General features: G+C 35.9%; 1 protein-coding gene across 1 annotated transcript in view; it reads left to right on the top strand.

Moving 5' to 3' along the window:
* LOC127861781 (rab effector MyRIP-like) overlaps positions 1-21,670 on the top strand; it is a 46,382-nt gene that overhangs the window by 6,276 nt on the left and 18,436 nt on the right. Inside the window, exons 3-4 of the mRNA XM_052400462.1 lie at positions 10,242-10,463; positions 18,992-19,122. Coding sequence (XP_052256422.1) covers positions 10,242-10,463; positions 18,992-19,122 — 353 coding nt within the window. The remainder of the gene's footprint in view (positions 1-10,241; positions 10,464-18,991; positions 19,123-21,670) is intronic.

The following is a 21,670-nucleotide window of genomic DNA, read 5'->3' as shown; positions in this document are numbered from 1 at the left end:
TCAGAATATAAGACTCAACTTTTCACCAGACAAAAATTGCCTGCATCTTATGTATTGACAAAAATAAATAAATAAGAATGTCATTTTTTAGCTCACCTGAGCACAACGTGCTCATGGTGAGCTTTTGTGATTGCCTTTTATCCGTCGTCCGTTGTGCGGCGTCAATATTTGCCTTGTTAACTCTCGAGAGGCCACATTTAGTGTCAAATCTTCATGAAATTTGGTCAGAAGATTGGTCTCAATAATATCTTGGATGAGTTCGAAAATGGTTACGTTTGCTTGAAAAACATGACTGCCAAGGGTTAGGCATTTTTCCTTATATGGCTATATATGGCTATAGTAAAATCTTGTCAACACTCTAGAGGCCACATTTATTGTCTGATCTTCATGAAACTTGGTCAGAAGATTCATCCCAATAATATCTTGGACGAGTTTGAAAATGATGCCGGTTGGTTAAAAAACATGGCCGCCAGGGGGCGGGGCATTTTTCCTTATATGGCTTTAGTAAAACCTTGCTAACGCTCTAGAGGCCACATTTATTTTCCGATCTTCATGAAACTTGGTCAGAAGATTTGTTCTAATGATATCTTGGATGACTTTGAAAATGGAAACCTTTGCTTGAAAAACATGGCTGCCAAGGGGTGGGGCATTTTAGATTGTATTGCTATATGTGGCTATAGTAAAATCTTGGCCGCCAGGAGGCGGGGCATTTTTCCTTATATGGCTTTAGTAAAACCTTGCTAACACTCTAGAGGCCACATTTATTTTCCGATCTAAATGAAACTTGGTCAGAAGATTTGTTCTAATGATATCTTTGGATGAGTTTGAAAATGGTTACGTTTGCTTGAAAAACATGGCTGTCAAGGGTTGGGCATTTTTCCTTATATGGCAATATATGGCTATAGTAAAATCTTGTTAACACTCTAGAGGCCTAATTTATTGTCCAATCTTCATGAAACTTGGTCAGAAGATTCATCCCAATAATATCTTGGACGAGTTCAAAAATGATGCCCTTTGGTTGAAAAACATGGCCGTCAGGGGGCGGGGCATTTTTTCTTATATGGCTATAGTAAAACTTGTTAACACTCTAGAGGCCACATTTATTTTCCGATCTTCATGAAACTTGATCAGTAGATTTGCCCCAATAATATCTTGTTATCTCAGGTGAGCGACATTGGGCCTTTCAGGCGCTCTTGTATTAATAAAACATTACATTCAGTTTTCTTGTGTTTTTTTTTTATAGGATTTTATTAAATCCTTAAATAATGAAATCGTGTAAATATGTGCATACAAATAAAGTCAAAATAAATTTAAAAAACACTATCACTGTTAATGAAATGGGCATATAAAGTGTTTATTTTTACAAACTGTATAAACAGAATATTACACAAACATATTAAGAACATGCAACAGATAGTTGTGTAAAAGAAAATAAAGATAAAGCAAATAACCAAAATGATGTCCATTCCATGTTTGAGGTCTTATTCCATTGTATTCAAACATTATTTGCCAGTTTCCCACACCATGTGCCTTTTAACCCTTTGCATGCTGGGAAATATGTCGTCTTCTAAAATGTTGTCTGCTGAATTTCTAAAATTAGCATTTTCTTCGATTTTTTTCCAAAGAATACTATCAGAATAGCAAACAGTTTGGATCCTGATGAGACACCACGTTCTGTGGTGTCTCATCTGGATCCAAACTGTTTGCAAAGGCCTTCAAAATTCGGTTCCAGCGCTGAAAGGGTTAAAGCGCAACCAAAACTACTAGAGGAGTATTGTGAAGTCACATGATATTGTTCTCAATTCCCCTGCCCATCATATAAATTACTACAGCATGTGACACTAGCGGGTAACTGGGTAGTCAGCAGCCATAAACCTGCTGATTCAATGAACCAGAGATTTGAAAAAAATATATCTTGTCTGCAGCATTTAGCAACTGAAGCTGCAAACTGATGGAGTTAAAAAATATTCTTCAATTTATGTATGTATTATTCATTAAATGTTTTAATTTTGCAAAGATTAAGCAGATGTAAAGTTTATTGTATTAACTGTTAAATATATTTTGTTTTAAGAATTCTTATTTTTTTATATTTAAGATAACAAGCTTTCTAAATGGACCCTTAACTTAAGCCGATTTCATCTTAGCCAGTATGCATCTGTATAATTATCTTGATTTGAGAAGTGAATTGATTATCAATGTTATGTCACATATCAATTATCTGTATTTTTATAACTTTAGTGAAGGAATAAGCAAAACAAGAAGGTTGGATCGTTTTAGATTACTTTTCTTTATTTGTACGGCGTGGTTGACATTTATTGAGGTAACATCTAAAAATATTGAATGACCACATCCGGTTGTAAACACTGAGGTTGCATTACACTATAAAGTTATTACATTCTTCCTCTTTTTAAAACTGTCAAATGTTTGGCACATAGTTTTTCATAATAATGATTATCTATAATACTGATGAAAATGACTCGATTAAAATGTGTGTAGTATAATGTCATTAAACAGTCAAACAAAAAGATTAAAATTTAATTTTTAACAAATGACTATGATGGTGCACCGAACCAATGTTCTGTTGTGTCTCACAAGCATTATTATGGCCTTTAACACAGTGAGTACACAATTTGCTGTTAAACACTTGAATTACAAATCAAGTTTCTTGGGTGGTCTTCGAACACGTTGTGGATAGCGCCTTTCCTGCGGATGTTTAGGTGTTCGAGGCGAAGTTGGAACCACTGGTTGGTCTGGTGACTTCTGAACCACTGAAGTTTCTTCCACAATCGGATTGGTTTCGGTTGGAACATCCTCTGGTGTAGCAGACTCCACTGCTGGACAGGTGTTCCTTGTAACTGGTGTGTTGAATGTTACTTGGTTCCCAAGCACTGGACCAACTTCATACTCTAAGAACGGTCTGTAAGAATCTGATGACATTTCCATCGATGAATGACGCGGAATCAAATGGTCTGCATGACAATATCGAATCTTGCCACTGCATTTCACCAGATATGTCACTTTTCCCAGCACTTTATGGATAACGCCTGGAATCCAATGCCACTTTCCGACAGTTGTGTTGGTTTTTACAGCAACCAAATCTCGATTGACAAATTCTCGCATCTTAACTGAATGATCAAGATGGTCTTTCATCTCCGATTGCTTCTTCTTCACGACCCTGTCTTTGTCTGGTTTTGTCAGACTCAATCGTGATCTTAGCTGTCTGCCCTGGAACAACATGCATGGTTCAACGCCCGTTGTTGTATTATGTGTGATTCTGTACTTCAGCAAGAAGTCTGCCAGCAGATGGTTGACACTGACTGAATGTACATGTTTATCATTGTCTTTCAACCTTGCTTTTAATACATGTTTGACAATTTGAACTGCCCTCTCTGCTTGCCCATTAGATGACGGATGGTAAGGAGGGGTGGAAATTCTGCAGCTTTGAACTGAGGACATTGTCGGAGACTATAACTTCTGGAAGACCTGTGCTTGCAAAAACAAGTCTTAGCTTTTCAATAGTTCTTTGAGTGGTTGTACTTTTCATCGAAACCACTTCCAGCCATTTACTGTAGCTGTCAATGATGATCAAGAATGATTGATTCTTGTAGTCCGCAAAGTCCATGTGGACAAGCTCCATGGGATGACTTGTACGTACCCAAGGATGCAGTGGTGTTTCTGGTGGAAGGTTTCTCAAAGACTGACAGGTGTCACATTTCTTGACCATGTCTTCCACTTCTACATCTAGACTAGGCAACCACACATAACCACGGGCCAGTGATTTTATTCGATTAACCCTCAAATGCGGATCATGTAACTCCGTCAGTATTGCTTCTCTTAGTTTCTCCGGTATAATTGCTCTAAGGCCCCAAAGCAAAACACCACTGTCAACTGACAACTCATAACGTCTGCTGAAGTATGGCTTCATGTATTCATCATCATTGTGATTTGGCCAACCAGTCTTAACATAAATCAATACCTTACTCAATAAAAGTGATTTCCTTGTAATTTCAGCAATTTTTCTACTGTCAACTGGAAGTTCTTCGATGAAAGACACACAAATATCAGTGTTTTCGTCTGTTTCATTGTCCTTTACTGGTAGTGTCGAAAGCCCATCACAGTTTACATGTTGCATAGATTTCCGGTACTGGTAGTTCTACTTATAACCGGACAGCAAGATAGACCATCTTTGGAGTCTTGCTGCTGCGAGAGCTGGAACTGCTTTCTTGGGTCCAAAGATTGTGGTTAGCGCTGAATGGTCAGTAAGCAAAGTAAACTACCTACCATACAAGTATTTGTGGAACATTTTGACCCCATATACTATACCCAAGGCCTCTTTCTCCACTTGAGAATAATTTTGCTCAGCTTGCCCCAATATCCTTGACGTGAAAGCTATGGGTCTCTCAGTACCATCATCCAAAACATGTGATATCACGGCTCCTAAGCTGTAAGAAGACGCATCACATGCTAATGTCAGGGGTTTTGTCTGGTCATAATGAACAAGTAACTGATTGCTTGCCAACAGATTTTTACTTTCTTGAAAGGCCTTTTTACAAAACAGGGACCAGTCCCAATTGACATCTTTTCTCAACAGGCGATGTAATGGATGTAGCATTGTTGACAGGTTTGGAAGGAATGTTCCTTAATAGTTTAATAGGCCCAAATATGACTTTAGTTCTCCTACACTTTTTGGCTCTGGTGCTTCCAATACTGCTTTTGTCTTCTCTCTGGTAGGGTGAATACCCTCGAAGTCAATATGGTGACCCATGTACACCAACGATTCAGCCATGAAAACGCATTTTGCTGCGTTGAGCTTTATATTGTACTTCTACAAGCGGGAGAAGACCTAATGTAGCTTTAGAAGATGCTGCTGATCATTTTCGGCCGTCACTAGGATATCATCAATCCTGCACACCACACAGGATAATCCTGCTATTACTGTATCCATTAAGGATTGGAAGATTGCTGGAGCTGAGCTTACTCCATATGCAAGTCGATTGTAGCGAAACAAGCCCATATGTGTGTTGATTGTTAAAAGTGGTTTTGAAGCTTCATCAAGCTCTAACTGTGCATATGCTTGTGTCAAATCCAGTTTCGAGAACTACTTTCCACCAGCCAATGTAGCGAACATATCTTCCACGTTTGGCAACGGGTACTGTTCCTCGCTTATTTCCCGATTAACTGATACCTTGTAGTCACTACAAAGTCAAATAGCGATTTTGTCTGCTTTCGGTACTACCACTAACGGTGAAGCCCACTCGCTGTTGTCTACTGGTTCAATCATCTTTTCCTTAGCAAGTATATTCAATTCTTGTGTGACCTTCTCTTTAACTGCATAGGGCACTGGCCTTGCCTTGTGAAACCATGCTTGTGCATTTTCTTTGAGTTTTATGCTGGCTTTGAATCCTTTGATAGGCTGTTCAGTTTTAGTGAATACCTGTTTAAATTTTGACTTAAGTTCTTCAATTGTCTCAACTTTTGGTGATACAAATTTTACAAAAATGGTTTTCCTGTCTAATTTTACTTCATTAAGCCAGTCTCGACCAAGAAGATTTGGCTTGTCGCCTTTTACGATGATTGCCTGTAGAGGTTTCTTCTCATTTGTCACTAAAACAGTACATTATCCAAGAGTTTTGATGTTTTCACCTGAGTAGCCCTTAACTTTCACTGCTGTTGGCCTAAGACAACAATTCCGTAGGTATCTGTTATATGTGTTTTCATTTAAGAGTGTTCAACCACTGCGAGTACGTGTCTAGGTCCATTTGAAGTTCAGAACCATTAACCACCAGCGTAATGTCAATTGCTTTTGATTTGCCATCTGAATTTGCATAAACTGATAGTGCGTACTCTTCTTCTTGATCTTCTACATGTATGCGGTTGGTAGATTTTGACCTTTGTGTATGGTACTTATTTGCAAGATGCCCTATTTTCAAGCACTTGTAACACTTGGCGTCTTTGTGTGGACATGTCTTTGGGTGATGTTTTCCACCACATCGGTAACATTCCCACTGCTTTGCCCCTTTAAATGATGTACTTGGATTCTTCCACGGCTTATGCTGCTGCTTGTGATGGTGTGCCGCTGATTTGTTTTAAACTTTATTTATGCTTTCAGTGTTTTTTCCTTGTGCGCTGAAAGATACCATATCCATCTTTGCCATTTCCATTGCCTGTGCAATTTCGACAGCTGCGTCGAATGTTAGCGAGTCCTCTGCCAATAGCTTTCTTTGCAATGATTCCGATGATAAGCCACAAACAAATCTGTCTCTCAAGGCTTCGTCTAGAAAAGTACCAAAATTGCAATTTGTAGCAAGACGCTTTAGCTCTACGACATATTCTCCTACCTTTTCACCCTCGTTTTGATTTCTCTTATTGAATTTAAATCTTTCTGAGATGATCCAAGGTCTAGGGTTGCAGTGACCTTTCAACAACTTGATGACGTCCTGGTAGCTTTTGTCCTTTGGCAAATATGGCTGTACTAGGTTGCGAACGACCCCATAGGCTGTCGCTCCAACCACAGATAAAAAGACTGCTACCTTCTTTTCATTCTTGATTTCGTTTGCCGCAAAAAACTGCTCCAATCTTTCAACATAATTCTTGAACGATTCCTTTCCTTCCGCAAATTCTGTGACCTTTCCTATATTAGGCATCGTGGAAGTCAATAACTCGTCGCCAGTTTTATAACTTTAGTGAAGGAATAAGCAAAACAAGAAGGTTGAATTGTTTTAAATTACTTTTCTTTATTTGTATGGCGTGGTTGACATTTATCGAGATAACATCTAAAAATATCGAATGACCACATCCGGTTGTAAACACCGAGATTGCATTACACTATAAAGTTATTACATGTATGATTGTTATTGTATTTATTATCAATGTTCATCACTGTTAAATACCAGATTAAAAAGTTGTTTGACAATGTCAAACGTTAAGGCAGTTGAGTAAATTGTTCTCTCACCGTAAGAATATTTGATTTTTGTTGTGGGTGATATTTGATATTTTTGTATGCCTTTAGAAAGTTATTTTTGTTCCTTGTTTATTAGTTTTCAATATGCTTTGACATTGGAGTGTACATTTGCATTTGGACATACACACTGTACATTTGCTTTTTTTAGCTGCTTAAACAATTAAAGGATCCTAGGTCTGGGAAAACCCAGGCTTAATGCATGTGTCTAAAGTGTTGTTTCAAATAAGCCTGTGCAGTCAACACAGGCTTATCATAGGCAACACTTTTCAATTAAAATGCATTTTTGCTAAGAATACACTTCTATTAAACAAACAATACCATTAAAGCTTTCAACCCTTATTAGTCTATGCTGACTGCCCAGGCTTATCTGGGAAGACACTTTACCAATATGCACTTAACCAAGTTTTCAAAAAGCTCGAATATTGCTCCATTTGTTGGAAAAGGGTTATTTAAATACTATATACAATAATAACAACTTAGACCTATAGAAGAGAAAATTACCATTCTTTTTGATTTTAATATCAAATTAAATGTTAAACTGTGAAGGACTTTTTCGCATACATTTATAGCTCACCTGAGCAAACTTGCTCATAGTAAGCTTTTGTGATCGCCTTTTGTCCATCGTGCGTCATACGTTGTCCGTTGTCCATTGTGCGGCGTCAACATTTGCCTTGTTAACTCTCTAGAGGCCACATTAATTGTCCAATCTTCATGAAACTTAGTCAGAAGATTGGTCTCAATGATATCTTGGATGAGTTTGAAAATGGTTACATTTGCTTGAAAAACATGGCTGCCAAGGGGTGGAGCATTTTTCCTTATATGGCTTTATATGGCTATAGTAAAATCTTGGTAAAACTCTAGAGGCCACATTTATTGTCTGATCTTCATGAAACTTGCTCAGTAGATTCATCCCAATAATATCTTGGACGAGTTTGAAAGTGATGCCGGTTGGTTGAAAAAGCATGGCTGCAAGGGGGCGGGGCATTTTTCCTTATTTGGCTATAGTTAAACCTTGTTAACACTCTAGAGGCCACATTTATTTTCCGATCTTCATAAAACTTGCTCAGAAGATTTGTCCCAATGATATCTTGGATGAGTTTGAAAATGGTAACCTTTGCTTGAAAAACATGGCTGCCAAGGGGCGGGGCATTTTCCCTTATACATGTATGGCTATAGTAAAATCTTGTTCACACTCGAGAGGCCACATTTATTGTTCAATCTTCATGAAACTTGGTCAGAAGATTCATCTCAATAATATCTTGGACGCGTTCAAAACTGAGGATCTTTTGTTGAAAAACATGGCCGCCAGGGGGCGGTGCATTTTTCCTTATATGGCTATAGTAAAACCTTGTTAACACTCTAGAGGTCACATTTATTTTCCGATCTTCATGAAACTTGGTCAGAAGATTTGTCCCAATGATATCTTGGATGAGTTCGAAAATGGTTTTGGTTTCTTTAAAAACATGGCCACCAGGGGGCGGGGCATTTTTTCTTATAAGGCTATATTTGGCTTTTGTAAAACCTTGTTAACACTCTAGAGGCCACATTTATTGTCCGATCATCATGAAACTTGGTTAGAAGATTTGTCCCAATAATATCTTGGATGAGTTTGAAAATGGTTACATTTGCTTTAAAAATATGGCTGCCAAGGGGCGGGGCATTTTTCCTTATATGGCTATATATGGCTATAGTAAAACCTTGTTAACACTCTAGAGGCCACATTTATTGTCCCATCTTCGTGAAAGTTGGTCAGAAGATTCATCCTGATAATATCTTGGATTAGTTCAAAAATGATTCCAGTATGTTGAAAAACATGGCTGCCAGGGCGCAGGGCATTTTTCCTTATATGGCTTTAGTCAAACCTTCTTAACACTCTAGAGGCCACATTTATTGTCCAATCTTCATAAAACTTGGTCAGAAGATTTGTCCCAATAATATCTTGTCATCTCAGGTGAGCGACTTTGGGCCTTTCAGGCCCTCTTGTTTAAAGTTAGAATCATATAAATGCGCAAGTGATAATCATAACCTGTTCTTTTGGCTGTTTTCATGACCCCACCCCCTGCCCATATTTTATGTTTGTCATATACTTCGGTGCATCTTATATATGGACAAAACTTTAAAATTTTAGAAATTATGGTATGCATCTTATACTCCACTGCAACTTATAACCTGTAAAATAGGGCCACTGCGACTTATAACCTGTTAAATAGGGTACACAGATTTCATCTGAAGCAGAATCGTGCTTTTTTATGCAAGCATTTTGCAATTTCATTTTCACTCATGCAAATCATCTTTATTGCATCATTTTAATGCAAATGTTTCCCAGAAGCTAACCATATAGAAACATATTTATTCTTAGATTTTTTTTAGCACAGTAATACACTGAAATTTGTGGACTTCAGTATTTTGACCCCTGAAAATTTCATTTGACCCAGGGCCTGGCAATTTCAAGCATGGGGTAATTTGACTCTTGATTTTAAAAATTTATTAAAATCCCTGTATCAACCAATAAGGCTGAGCTATTTTACTAAGTCATTTAGATCACTATCTTGCTTGGTTTGAGGTCAACAAAAAGTGTTCAGCGAAGTAGCAAATACCTGTAGTCAAACAGATAGATAGGTATGATTTTTGTTTTTCTAAGATTGATTTTCTAATGATTTAAAGAAGTGCTTGATTTTAATTTAAATCCCAGTAGCTGGGGGATCATTGAGACAAATTTTTTATGGTATTTTTCTGTTCAATTGTGAACTTAATAGTTTGTGATTTAATCAGTGTTTGCCCGAAACACTTAAAGATGTTGATTTTTTTAGCATTGAATTTACCTAAAAGAGTTAAAAATAACCCTTTATGGCTCAGATGCAATGTAAAAAAGAAGCTTGCAGGCTGTTCATGTTTTATGCTGTTTGCTGCATACAATTTACTTATAGCATTGACATTCTCTGAATAATAATAAGAGGAATAGTATTAAACATTTTATTTCAACCATATCCCACATAAAGTTATTTTCTACAGCTTTAACCCTTTACCACTTAGATACGTATTTTTAAGCATTTGTTGTCCCTTAGAAAGTTACATTTAATTAAAGACCTTTCTTACTAGATTCAAGTTTTAAAGGTTTCATTTTCAACCCTAAGATACTGATGAGCAGCAAACAGCATAAAACCTTAACAGACTGCGAGTTACTCGCAGGCTGTTCTGGTTTTATGCTGTTTGCACATAGCCATTTTCACTTTGCATTTGAGTGGGAAAGGGTTTATTATGCCATACATTTGTCATGCAGTAAAATCGAGGAAGATGTCTTGGAGGAAGACCAGAAGACCGAGGTTCTGTCGAAGCAGCTTAAGTTCAATGAGAACTGCTGCATCCGCTGCTGTCAGACATTTGGTTTGATCTTCAATCGACGCCAGCTGTGCCAATCGTGTAAACTCTACGTATGTAAATCCTGCGCCAAGTACGAGGATGGCATAAAAGGATACACGTGCAACGCCTGCATAAAAGAGAGGTATATCTTTTTTGGCTTATTTACGATGCGCAAACCTATACAGTATCAATTCCTCAAATCATTTGAAACTCCTGCTTAATGACTATGAGTGTTATAATGTTAAAAAACAGTTTTTTATGATAAAGCAATCAACAGGAAAGATGTGCAATGTGTTGCATTACACAATGAAAGAACTATAGAAGCCTCTATTAGGGAAAACTGAGGGACCCTTTTAACATTTGGTAGATTGACAAAATTGAAAAAAAAGTTTCAGATTTACAAATTGTCATTGTAGTTGTGGATTTTTTGCAAGGAAATAGAATAATTTAACATATATATATCTTTTGTATGCATCTTATCATGATTTAAAACCTGAAAATTGTAAAGCGTTTCAAATGTGAAACAATCAAATGGGTCATGCTCTGTGATTGCGTAAAATGTCATCACAGATTAGCCTGTGCTGTCAGCACAGGCTAATCAGGGACAACTCTCCGCTTTTATGATATTTTCAGTATAAAGAAAGTCTTCCTTAACAAAAATCAAGTTAAGGTGGAAAGTGTCATCCCTAATTAGCCTGTGCAGACTGTGCAGTCTACACCATCTATTAAGGAATGACGCTTTCGGCCAAAAATGAATTTTTATAAAGAAAAAAATAACTTTAAATGAAAAATACCATAATGCCGAAAGTATTGTTCTTAATCAGCCTGTGAAGACTGCACAGGCTAATCCGGGACAATACTGGTACTGCACGCACATGAATCAAGCAACCTTTTCCCAGAGCCAAATCATACCACAGTCTATTATGACAAAAAATATTTACAGGAAAGATGTGCAATGTGTTGTATTATACATTGATGGGACTATACATATTTTAAAAGTTATTTTCAAACATTGTTTTGTGTTAATTCACACACTTTATCTGCACTGTTTTGTCATGCTGAATTGGAGATGAATTAAAGGCGAAAGAATGAACTTCAAACTTATCTACATTTCTACACCAGTGTCATAGCTTTTGATCCGTGTTATAATTTGGTATAATGATGCCTATTGGCCTGTTCTATACAGTGGTATTTGTAAATCTTACAATAATGATGGCCCACTTAAAAGATTATTGCATAGCCTTTTATTGCGGTTTGAAAAGAAAAGTCATTCCTATTTGTATAAACTACACTGTATAAAGCTATTTGTACATAAAAAGGGTCAACTTAATGAACATTTTCTATTTAATGCATGTTTGGTAAAAAAGTATGTTTGGCTGTTGAACCTTCATTGCTGACCTTGTAATTATTATTATGGTCATATTTCATGATTATGTTATATTATGTTCATAATTATGTGATATTAACTTGGGACTTTGATATGATATTGGGAATTCCTATAAATTTGCTTTCATATTCACCAACATAAGTGCTTGTATTTATGAGCATACATACGTGTAATTATTGATAATAACTGTAGTTATAGGTATTTATGCTTTTTGCAGAACTTGTTGCCATTTCAACTACACATAGGGTCATTTTAATGATAAATATCCCAAAACATTTTTATGGTAATTTTGTTTGAAGACTGTGGGATTGTCTCCCTTGACATACCTTTAAATTGTGATACTCAATAACACACTTATAAAAGTCATTGTGGTACTCAATGACACACTTATCTAGGTCATTTTGGTACTCAATGACAAACTTATTAAGGTCATTGTGGTACTCAATGACACACTTATCAAGGTCATTGTGGTACTCAATGACACACTTATCAAGGTCATTGTGGTACTCAATGACACACTTGTTAAGATCATTGTTGTACTCAATGACACACTTGTTAAGATCATTGTGGTACTCAATGACACACTTGTTAAGATCATTGCGGTACTCAATGACACACTTGTTAAGATCATTGTGGTACTCAATGACAAGCTTATTAAGGTCATTGTGATACTCAATGACACACTTATTAAGGTCATTGTGGTACTCAATGACACACTTATCAATGTCATTGTGGTACTCAGTGAAACACTAATTAAGGTCATTTTGATACTCAATGATACACTTATTAAGGTCATTAGGGTACTCAATGACACACTTATTGAGGTCATTGTGGTACTCAGTGAAACACTAATTAAGGTCATTTTGATACTTAATGATACACTTATTAAAGTCATTATGGTACTCAGTGACACACTTATTAAGGTCATTGTGGTACTCAATGACACACTTATTAAGGTCATTGTGGTACTTCCCAAATGGTTTAACCAAATTGGCAATCTTTTGTCCCATGTGTGCATCAGCCAAATTAACACAGTAACTGAAGAGTTGTGGCCCATGAATGATCAACATTTAGACTTTTACTGGTAGTCACCTATATATGCAGTGTTCCACTATTTTGCGTCAATTATCGTCAACAATTGCATGAACCTGTATTGAGGCATACTTCAACTAAATTTCAAAACCTACTCCCTGTAACTGTATGAATGGCTCAGACTTAGACTTGGACTAAGACTTGGATTTGTAAGTTTCGTCCCTCTTTGTTCTAAACTTTTCGATTTAGGTATCAATTGCTGGATTTTTAGAAGATTTTCTTTTACACTGGATTTTATTATACCCCCATTAGTCCATTACCAAATGGTAATGGGGGCTATATAGAAGTCACTTTGTCGGTCTGTCTGTCGGTCTGTCTGCAGGTCTGTCGGACTGTTGGTCTGTCTGTCTGTCCCGAAATTTCATTCGATCTTCACCGAACTTGGTCACAAGTTGTATCTAGATGATGTCTAGGTCAAGTTTAAATATGGGTCATGCCGGGTTAAAACTAGGTCACTGGGTCACATAGTGTGTTTTAAACCAAAAAGTTTGTCTGGACCATAACTATGTCATTTATCGTTAGATTTTTAAATGACGTTTGTTTACCATCATGGGACGGTGTGTGGTGTGAAAAAAGTACGTCGATATCTCCAAGGTCAAGGTCACACTTGGAGTTCAAAGGTCAAATGCTTGTCCAGGCCATAACTTTGTCATTTATTGTGAGATTATAAAATCATTTGGCAAATTTGTTCACCATCATTGGACAGTTTGTCACGCGAAAGAATTACATTGATATCTCCAAGGTCAAGGTCACACTTTGAGTTCAAAGATAAAAAATGGCCATAAATGAGCTTGTCTGGGCCATAACTATGTCATTCATTGTGAGATTATAAAATCATTTGGCACATTTGTTCACCATCATTGGACGGTGTGTCGTGGGAAAGAATTACATCGATATATCCAAGGTCAATGTCACACTTGGAGTTCAAAGGTAAAAAATGGCCATAAATGAGCACGTCTGGGCCATAACTATGATGTTCATTGTGAGATTAAAAATCATTTGGCACATATGTTCACCATCATTGGACAGTGTGTCACGCCAAAAAATTGCATCAATATCTCCAAGGTGAAGGTCACACTTTGAGTTCAAAGGTAAAAAATGGCCATAAATGAACTTGTCCGGGCAATAACTATGTCATTCAGTGTGAGATTTTAAAATCATTTGGCACATTTGTTCACCATCATTGGACGGTGTGTCGCACGAAAGAATAATGTCGATATCTCCAAGGTCAATGTCACACTTTGAGTTCAAAGGTAAAAAATGGCCATAAATGAGCTTGTCCGGGCCACAACTATGTCATTCATTGTGAGATTTTAAAATCATTTTGCACATTTGTTCACTATCATTGGACGGTGAGTTGCACGAAAGAATTACGTCGATATCTCCAAGGCAAGGTCGCACTTTCAGTTCAAAGGTCAAAAATGGCAATACATTATTTTGTCCTGGCCATATGGCCATAACTATGTCATTCATTATGAGATTTTAAAATGACTCTGTACATTAATTTTGTTCACAGTCATTGGACGGCGTGTCATGTGAAAGAATTCAAGAATTTAAGGTCAAATGGCTATAAATGATAACAGCATAATAATTCTTAAAAATCTCCATAAATTAGATTCTCTTGTTTTGTTAAGACAGCATGCAAAATAGTCTGTGTTAATGCGGCACGTGGGGGTATACGTCACGTCTGTGACAAAGCTCTAGTTTAGATTGCTTTCCATATGATTGGTTTATAGAGTGTTTTCACTGAAAACTTTAATTGTTTATATTTAATAAGTATATATCACAAATGATGATCAGTTAATATCGCAACTGATGTGTATTTTAATTGTTATTAATTGTTATTAATTATTATGTTTCCCATTATTATGTCTCCCATTACAACTATTTTCCATATTTATCTCTACAATACCAGAATATACTAAGTCGGTAAACTACAGGACTGTTTGTCTTGGTAATATTGTATAAAATATCATGCATATTAATTATGCTAATTATCACATGTCAACAAGTACCAAATATCTGTTAAATGGTATTACAGCTTATCAACTTAAGTATTTTACATCATAGCAAAACTTTTATGAAGATTAAAATCCTGTATTGTTAGGAGCTTTAGCCGTTCATTTCAAGGGGATTTTAACACTATGTAATCATAAATAACAAAAAAATAAAAATAAAATGGAATGTACTTCAATTATCAATATAAACTCGGTTCAATTGTGATACAATAATAAGACAAAACTTGAATTTGTTGTTTTCAATTAATATCAATTTGGATTTATTTTGTTACAATAATAAATATTAACTTTGAATGGTTGTTTTACAATAATAAATATATATATTTAGCTTTACAAAAATAAATATGAACTTGGATTTTGTGTACTTCTAACATTGATGGTCAGTTGTATTAATGACATTATAATGACCATAAGATGGTCACAGATAATTACATACTTGTGCAGATTTTTGCCAATCGGTCTGTATGGCGGGTTCAATTGTGGTTGTATTATCTGGTTCAGGATGCACAGGTGTTTTAATACACCTGTAATTATGACCTAGCTAAATATTTTGCCTACATGACTTCAGACAAGTCTTCTTGTTTCTTGAAATTGATAATATCAACCTATGGATTAGATGGTGCACTTGTGGAATTAGATGGCTGTATATTAATTTGGACTTCATTAAGTGGAAAACTAAATTCCATTTTTGTTGTTGTTGTTTTACTCGATTGTTGAGGCCCTTTCCAAGGGTTGTCAAGCAGCAGTATCCTACATCCATTATATTTTGTGATTTTCTTTAAGGAAAGGAGACGTGTTTTAAGATAAAAAAAAAGATACAGGTGACTTCTAATTTTAAATAGGGATCTTTTTTTTCTAAGAAATATTTTTTTTCCCAAAACTAAAATAATTATAATAATGAAGATTTTGAGATCTATAGCATTTCTTTAACATTGCACAAAATTACATGTTTTACAAGCTATACAAGATATAACATAACAATTTAATTAATATAATTATTTACAACTCTAATTCATGAAGATGTAAAATTCTAAATGAGTTGTCTTAAATCAGACTTTAAATACATTTGTTACTGATTGGAAGTTAACCTATAAACACCCTCGTCAACATCATCATCATGTTATTTTTTTCTTCTTCTCATTAACATGACCTTATATCATCATCATCATCATCAGTATAACAAATCCCAATTGCTCTAATTTCAATTATCATCATATTAATCCATCATCATTTAAAACATTTATATTTTCTTTAATTGTTCTTGCTTTTGCAATGAACTTCTGTTTAGTAAGTGTTCATGAACTGCCATTCTTGATCTGTTCTCGTATTATTTTCCAGTTTGCACAGTCTATGAGTAGCCAATAGGTACATAAAATATGATATACAAATAAATAATTAAACTATAAAACTGGTTATATATAATGCTATAATGCTGAGTTAGTATGCCTACATATCAAAATGTACTGAGTGCTTAAATTCAAGGTATAACAGGATGGAGGGAAGGAATGCGGATGTATTGAAAATCAGTAGGAGGGGGGTGATAGAGGGTATAAAATCAAATGGGCTGTGCTCTGTGAAAAGGGTTTAAATGCATGTGCGTAAAGTGTCGTCCCAGATTAGCCTGTGCAGTCTGTACAGGCTTATCAGGGACGATACTTTCCGCTTTCCTGACAGTTTTCATTTAAAGAAAGTCTCCTCATAGCAAAAATCCAGTTTAAGGCGCAAAGTATCGTCCCTGATTAGCCTGTGCAGACTTCACAGGCTAATCTGGGATGACATTTTATGCACATGCATTAAGCCCCCTTTTCACAGCTCAAATATAATTGTGTTGGCTGTACCCCACTTTTTTAATGATGCTCCTTCCCCCAATCCCAATTCTCTGAGGAATAATTAATAATTTAGGAAGTATTATTTCCCGGTATTGGAGTCTTTCCAAATATGCAAATAAATTTTCAATATTCAAATACTTTTTTGCCCAATTATTTGCAATAGGATTCTTTATTGAAATTTACAATACTTTTGCCAACATTATTTGGTGAAAGAATTCATTGCGCTGTTTGAGTCTTCCAAATGAGTCTTATTAGTAGCCCTACTGGCATTTAAACCTATTTTTCATGGGACCCAAACTTTGTTTAAGGAAATCAAACAGTAATTGTTGGATACACATATGTTAATGACAAATATTTAAGCATAAATAATTTGGACTGTTTCCTGCTGAAGAATATGAAAGTTGATCCTATATTCACCATTCTATGACCGAAAGGTCATATGCCTGTTTAATTCTGTGACCAAATATGTCTACATGCTTACCACCAGGTTTAGCAATATACTGGAGCAAAACCTGATATGTTAAAGATCTTTGACACAGTTTTTTCATTTGCAAATTTCAATAACCAATTGTTTCGTGTTATGTCTGAGATCGTTATCAATTAGTCACTATCTTTTTGTGTACAGTTAATATTTGTAATTGTGTTTGTTTTTATTTTATACGCTTATCAAGAAGAAAAATAAAGCATTTTTGTTATGTTATCCTACATAAATCGAAGTAGTTTGTGTTAACTGTGTTTCTTTTGGATTATTGGTGCTACTGATAGAACATTAAATTTTGTTAAATTTGAATTGTATCAATCGCTATTTATTATAAAAAATGGTACAGAGTATCTCTTTCTCCTGAAATATCTTACTTCAAGCATGCAGTTATGAACTTGAATAAAAGAAAACCTTTTCAGGGATATAATTTTTAGATTAATTGCCCATTAATAGGAAAGGACATCATGTATGCAACATTTTCTATGGAATAATACCTGCAACGTCTTGAAGTGGCATTGAAACTAGTCATGAGTGACTTTATTGCACTTGTCTTTGCCTGGACTTAACATGGCATTTATTCAATTTGTTTACGATAAACTGTCATCTGCCTGCAAGGCAACTTACGAGAAAAATGCGAAATATTTTGAGAGAGGCCTAGGCTACAATTCACTAAGGTTTGTATCCATCTGATCTATATTTTACCTTAATGTATTTGTATCCATCTGATCTATGTTTTACCTATATCTATTTGTATCCATCTGATCTATATTTTACCTACAATGTATTTGTATCCATCTGATCTATATTTTACTACATTTATATGAATTTGTATCCATTTGATCTATATTTTACCTATATGTATTTGTATCCATCTGAGCTATATTTTACTACATGTATATGAATTTGTATCCATCAGATCTATATTTTACCTATATGTATTCATATCATCTGATATATATTTTCCCTATATGTATTCATCAGATCAATGTGTTTTATACAGTGAGCAAAATTTGGATTTAAAAGTTATAGCCCAAATTCTTATACACATATATAAAAAGTAAAATTTCTTACTAGCCCGACTATATAAATTATTTAATTCCCACTAGCCCGAATGGATTTTCACTAGCCAAAACCCTTCGGGCTATTGCGAATTTCGCACACTGTTTATATATAGATATTAGCAAATCTGTAAGTTTTTCTTTATTGAAATATACTGCTTAATACATTTGGAAGCCATTTTTAATCCCACTCTACCTTTTACATAAAAATGCTAACGCTAATTGTAAGTCTATATTCATAGACAATATATTTTGTACCATTTCATTTACAAGAGTTATCCTAGCCTGCAGGGTGTGCCTTTGGAAAGTTTAGTAGCCTGATATCATTGTTTGGGAAGCCCCTAGGCTCCATGCTTTTTAATTGTCTGACTCAGCATCAAACATTTTTTGTTTATAATATGTTGCAAACATTTGGTATGTAATGTAATCAAGTCAGATGTTGAGGGAATTTCCTTATAAGTGTATTGTTAAACCTTTCAGTGCTGGAACAGAATTTCAAAGGCCTTTGCAAACAGTTTGGATCCAAATGAGACGCCACAGAATGTGGCGTCTCATCAGGATCCAAACTGTTTGCTATTCTGATAGAATTCTTTGAAAAAAATCGAAGAAAATGCTAATTTTAGAAATTCAGCAGACGACATTTTAGCAGACGACAAATTTCCCAGCATGCAAAGGGTTAAACCTTGTGAACACTACCTGCTCTGAACACTTCAATTTCTTGGAGTCTCAGGTGAGCGCCTTGAAGCTCTTGGTCATCTTGTTTGTCTAAACATGTTTGCTTCTATGTCTGTATTGTTGGTTGTAGGGAGCTGAAGTTCAAGTCCCAGTCATGGTTTTACACGGATGTGAGCCGAAAGTATCGAAGGTTCGGCAGCGCCAAGGTTGTGCGCACGCTGTACAAGCACACGGACGGATCTGGACACACAAAGTTCCACTGTAAGTTGTCATATGAGGTCTGTTCTGTGCAAAATGGGTTGAATGCATGTGTGTAAAGAGTGGTCCCAGATAAACTGGACTGTGCAGTCTGCACAGGCTTAACAAGGACAACTTTTATAGATTTTTTTTTTTAAAGTTAGTCTTGTCTTAGCGTAAGTCCAGTCTAGGCGGAAAGTGTTGTCCATGAATAACCTGTGTGGACTGCACAGGCTAATCTGGGATGACACTCAATGCACATGTTTTAAGCCCAGTTTTTCCACAACAAGACTTATGTACCCCAAAGTGTGAGGGTTGTTATCTCGTAAAAGTTTATGATTGCAATTAATAATTCAAGTATCAATTATGCCTGCTCAATTAATGCTAAAATGTTTGGGCATGAAGAGTACATCGTTTGATGTTTGGATAAAAAATTAGACCAAAAAAATCAAATAATTTTGATACGTAGATGAAACTAATCCTCATCAATGCAGTGTACTGGTACAAATGCTATTTCTGTGACACTGTTGATGAATGCATTTCAGTGTTGTCTTTATGATACACTAGCATATACTCTTAAGTGGGAATACAAATCTGGTATTTTGAAGGAGTATGCCATAAACATTGTTATTTACATATAGTTAATTTCTCTGCCTTGAGTTAACTCTTTCAGTGCTGGAACCGTATTTGAAGGCCTTTGCAAACAGTTTGAAGGGGTTTTTATCTTATTTAGGGGAAAAAAGCCTGGCTTTTTTTGAGGGGAAAAATAATAACGCAAAATGCTGGATTTTGGGGAAAAAAATCATGCAAAACGCTGGATTTTGGGGGAAATAAGGAAAGTCTTAAATAATCAATTTAACATATTTTGCTGTTTTTAAAACAAATTCAAGGCAACAGATGATTTAATTATGCAATATGTTATATTTTCTACACTGGATCAGGTTAACTTATGTATTTGAAGTTTAAAAAAAAAAATGGGGGGGGGGGGAAATGAAGTCTGGGGGAACATTTACCTGCTGAGGGGAAAAAAATCAGAGGGGAAAGGGCCATTTTTCGGCGGATCCCAAAGAAGGAAAAAAAGCCCTGGTTTGGATCCAGATGAGACGCCATAAAATGTGGCGTTTCATCAGGATTCAAACTGTTTGCAATTCTGATAGTATTCTTTGAAAAAAAATCGAAGAAAATGCTCATTTTAGACATTCAGCAGACGACATTTTAGCAGACGACAAATTTCCCAGCATGCAAAGGGTTAAAGATGCCAGCATAGAGTTGCCGCCCTTTCACCTTTACTTAGCACAGTTTGAAAACACTTCTACAATTATCCCTTTATCACTCAGAAATGCACTTTGAGGCATTTGAAGTCCTTTAGAAAATCAAATTAGATTTAAGTCCCTTCTTAATATATTGATGTTTGAAAGTCTTCATTTCCAACCATAAGAGTAGCAAACAGCATAAAACCTGAACTGAATGCGAGTTACTCGCAGCTGTTCTGGTTTTGTGCTGTTTGCACATATCAATTATTCGATTGCTTCTGAGTGGGACAGGGTTAAGTTTATAGGTTTAAATTGTTTGCTATCTAGGCTGATTAGCTGCTGGTTGTTAATTGGATGTTCATTTGGGACATGTTCTGGGAAAACTTTATTAATTTGCATTAAGTGTCGTGCTACATTAGTGAAGTCTGCATTGCATTAAGTGTCGTCCTACATTAGTGAAGTCTGCATTGCATTAAGTGTCGTCCTACATTAGTGAAGTCTGCATTGCATTAAGTGTCATCCTACATTATTGAAGTCTGCATTGCCCTAAGTGTCATCCTACATTAGTGAAGTCTGCATTGCATTAAGTGTCATCCTACATTAGTGAAGTCTTCATTGCATTAAGTGTCGTCCTACATTAGTGAAGTCTGCATTGCATTAAGTGTCGTCCTACATCAGTGAAGTCTGCATTGCATTAAGTGTCGTCCTACATTAGTGAAGTCTGCATTGCATTAAGTGTCGTCCTACATTAGTGAAGTCTGCATTGCATTAAGTGTCGTCCTACATTATTGAAGTCTGCATTGCATTAAGTGTCGTCCTACATTAGTGAAGTCTGCATTGCATTAAGTGTCGTCCTACATTAGTGAAGTTCGCACTGGCTTTTCACGGAAAGTTTTGTCTTACATTAGTGAAGTCCGCACTGGCTTTTCACGGAAAGTGTCGTCCTACATTAGTGAAGTTTGCACATGCTAATCAAGGAAAGTGCTGTCCAACATTAGTGAAGTCCGCACAGGCTTATCAGGGAAAGTGTCGTCCGACATTAGTGAAGTCCACACATGCTAATCAGGGAAAGTTTAGTCCAACATTAGTGAAGTCCACACATGCTAATCAGGGAAGACTGTTTCGACTTTATGGATTTGTTTGCTTAAAAGAAGTCTGTTGTAATTGAACATCAAGTTAAGGTGAAAAATGTTGTCCCTGGTGAATCTGGGAAGACACTTTAAGCACATGCATTAAGCCCTGTTTTCCCAGGATGAGGATCAATTAGTTTGAGCCCCATTGACTTGCCGCAATGACTTGTTTGTGGATCGGTAGAGAAA

This window comes from Dreissena polymorpha, chromosome 16, assembly GCF_020536995.1.
Source record: "Dreissena polymorpha isolate Duluth1 chromosome 16, UMN_Dpol_1.0, whole genome shotgun sequence".
Classification (NCBI taxonomy): Eukaryota; Metazoa; Mollusca; class Bivalvia; order Myida; family Dreissenidae; genus Dreissena; species Dreissena polymorpha.
Note: the sequence above shows the minus strand (reverse complement) of the source record. Positions and strands in the feature narration are given on the sequence as shown.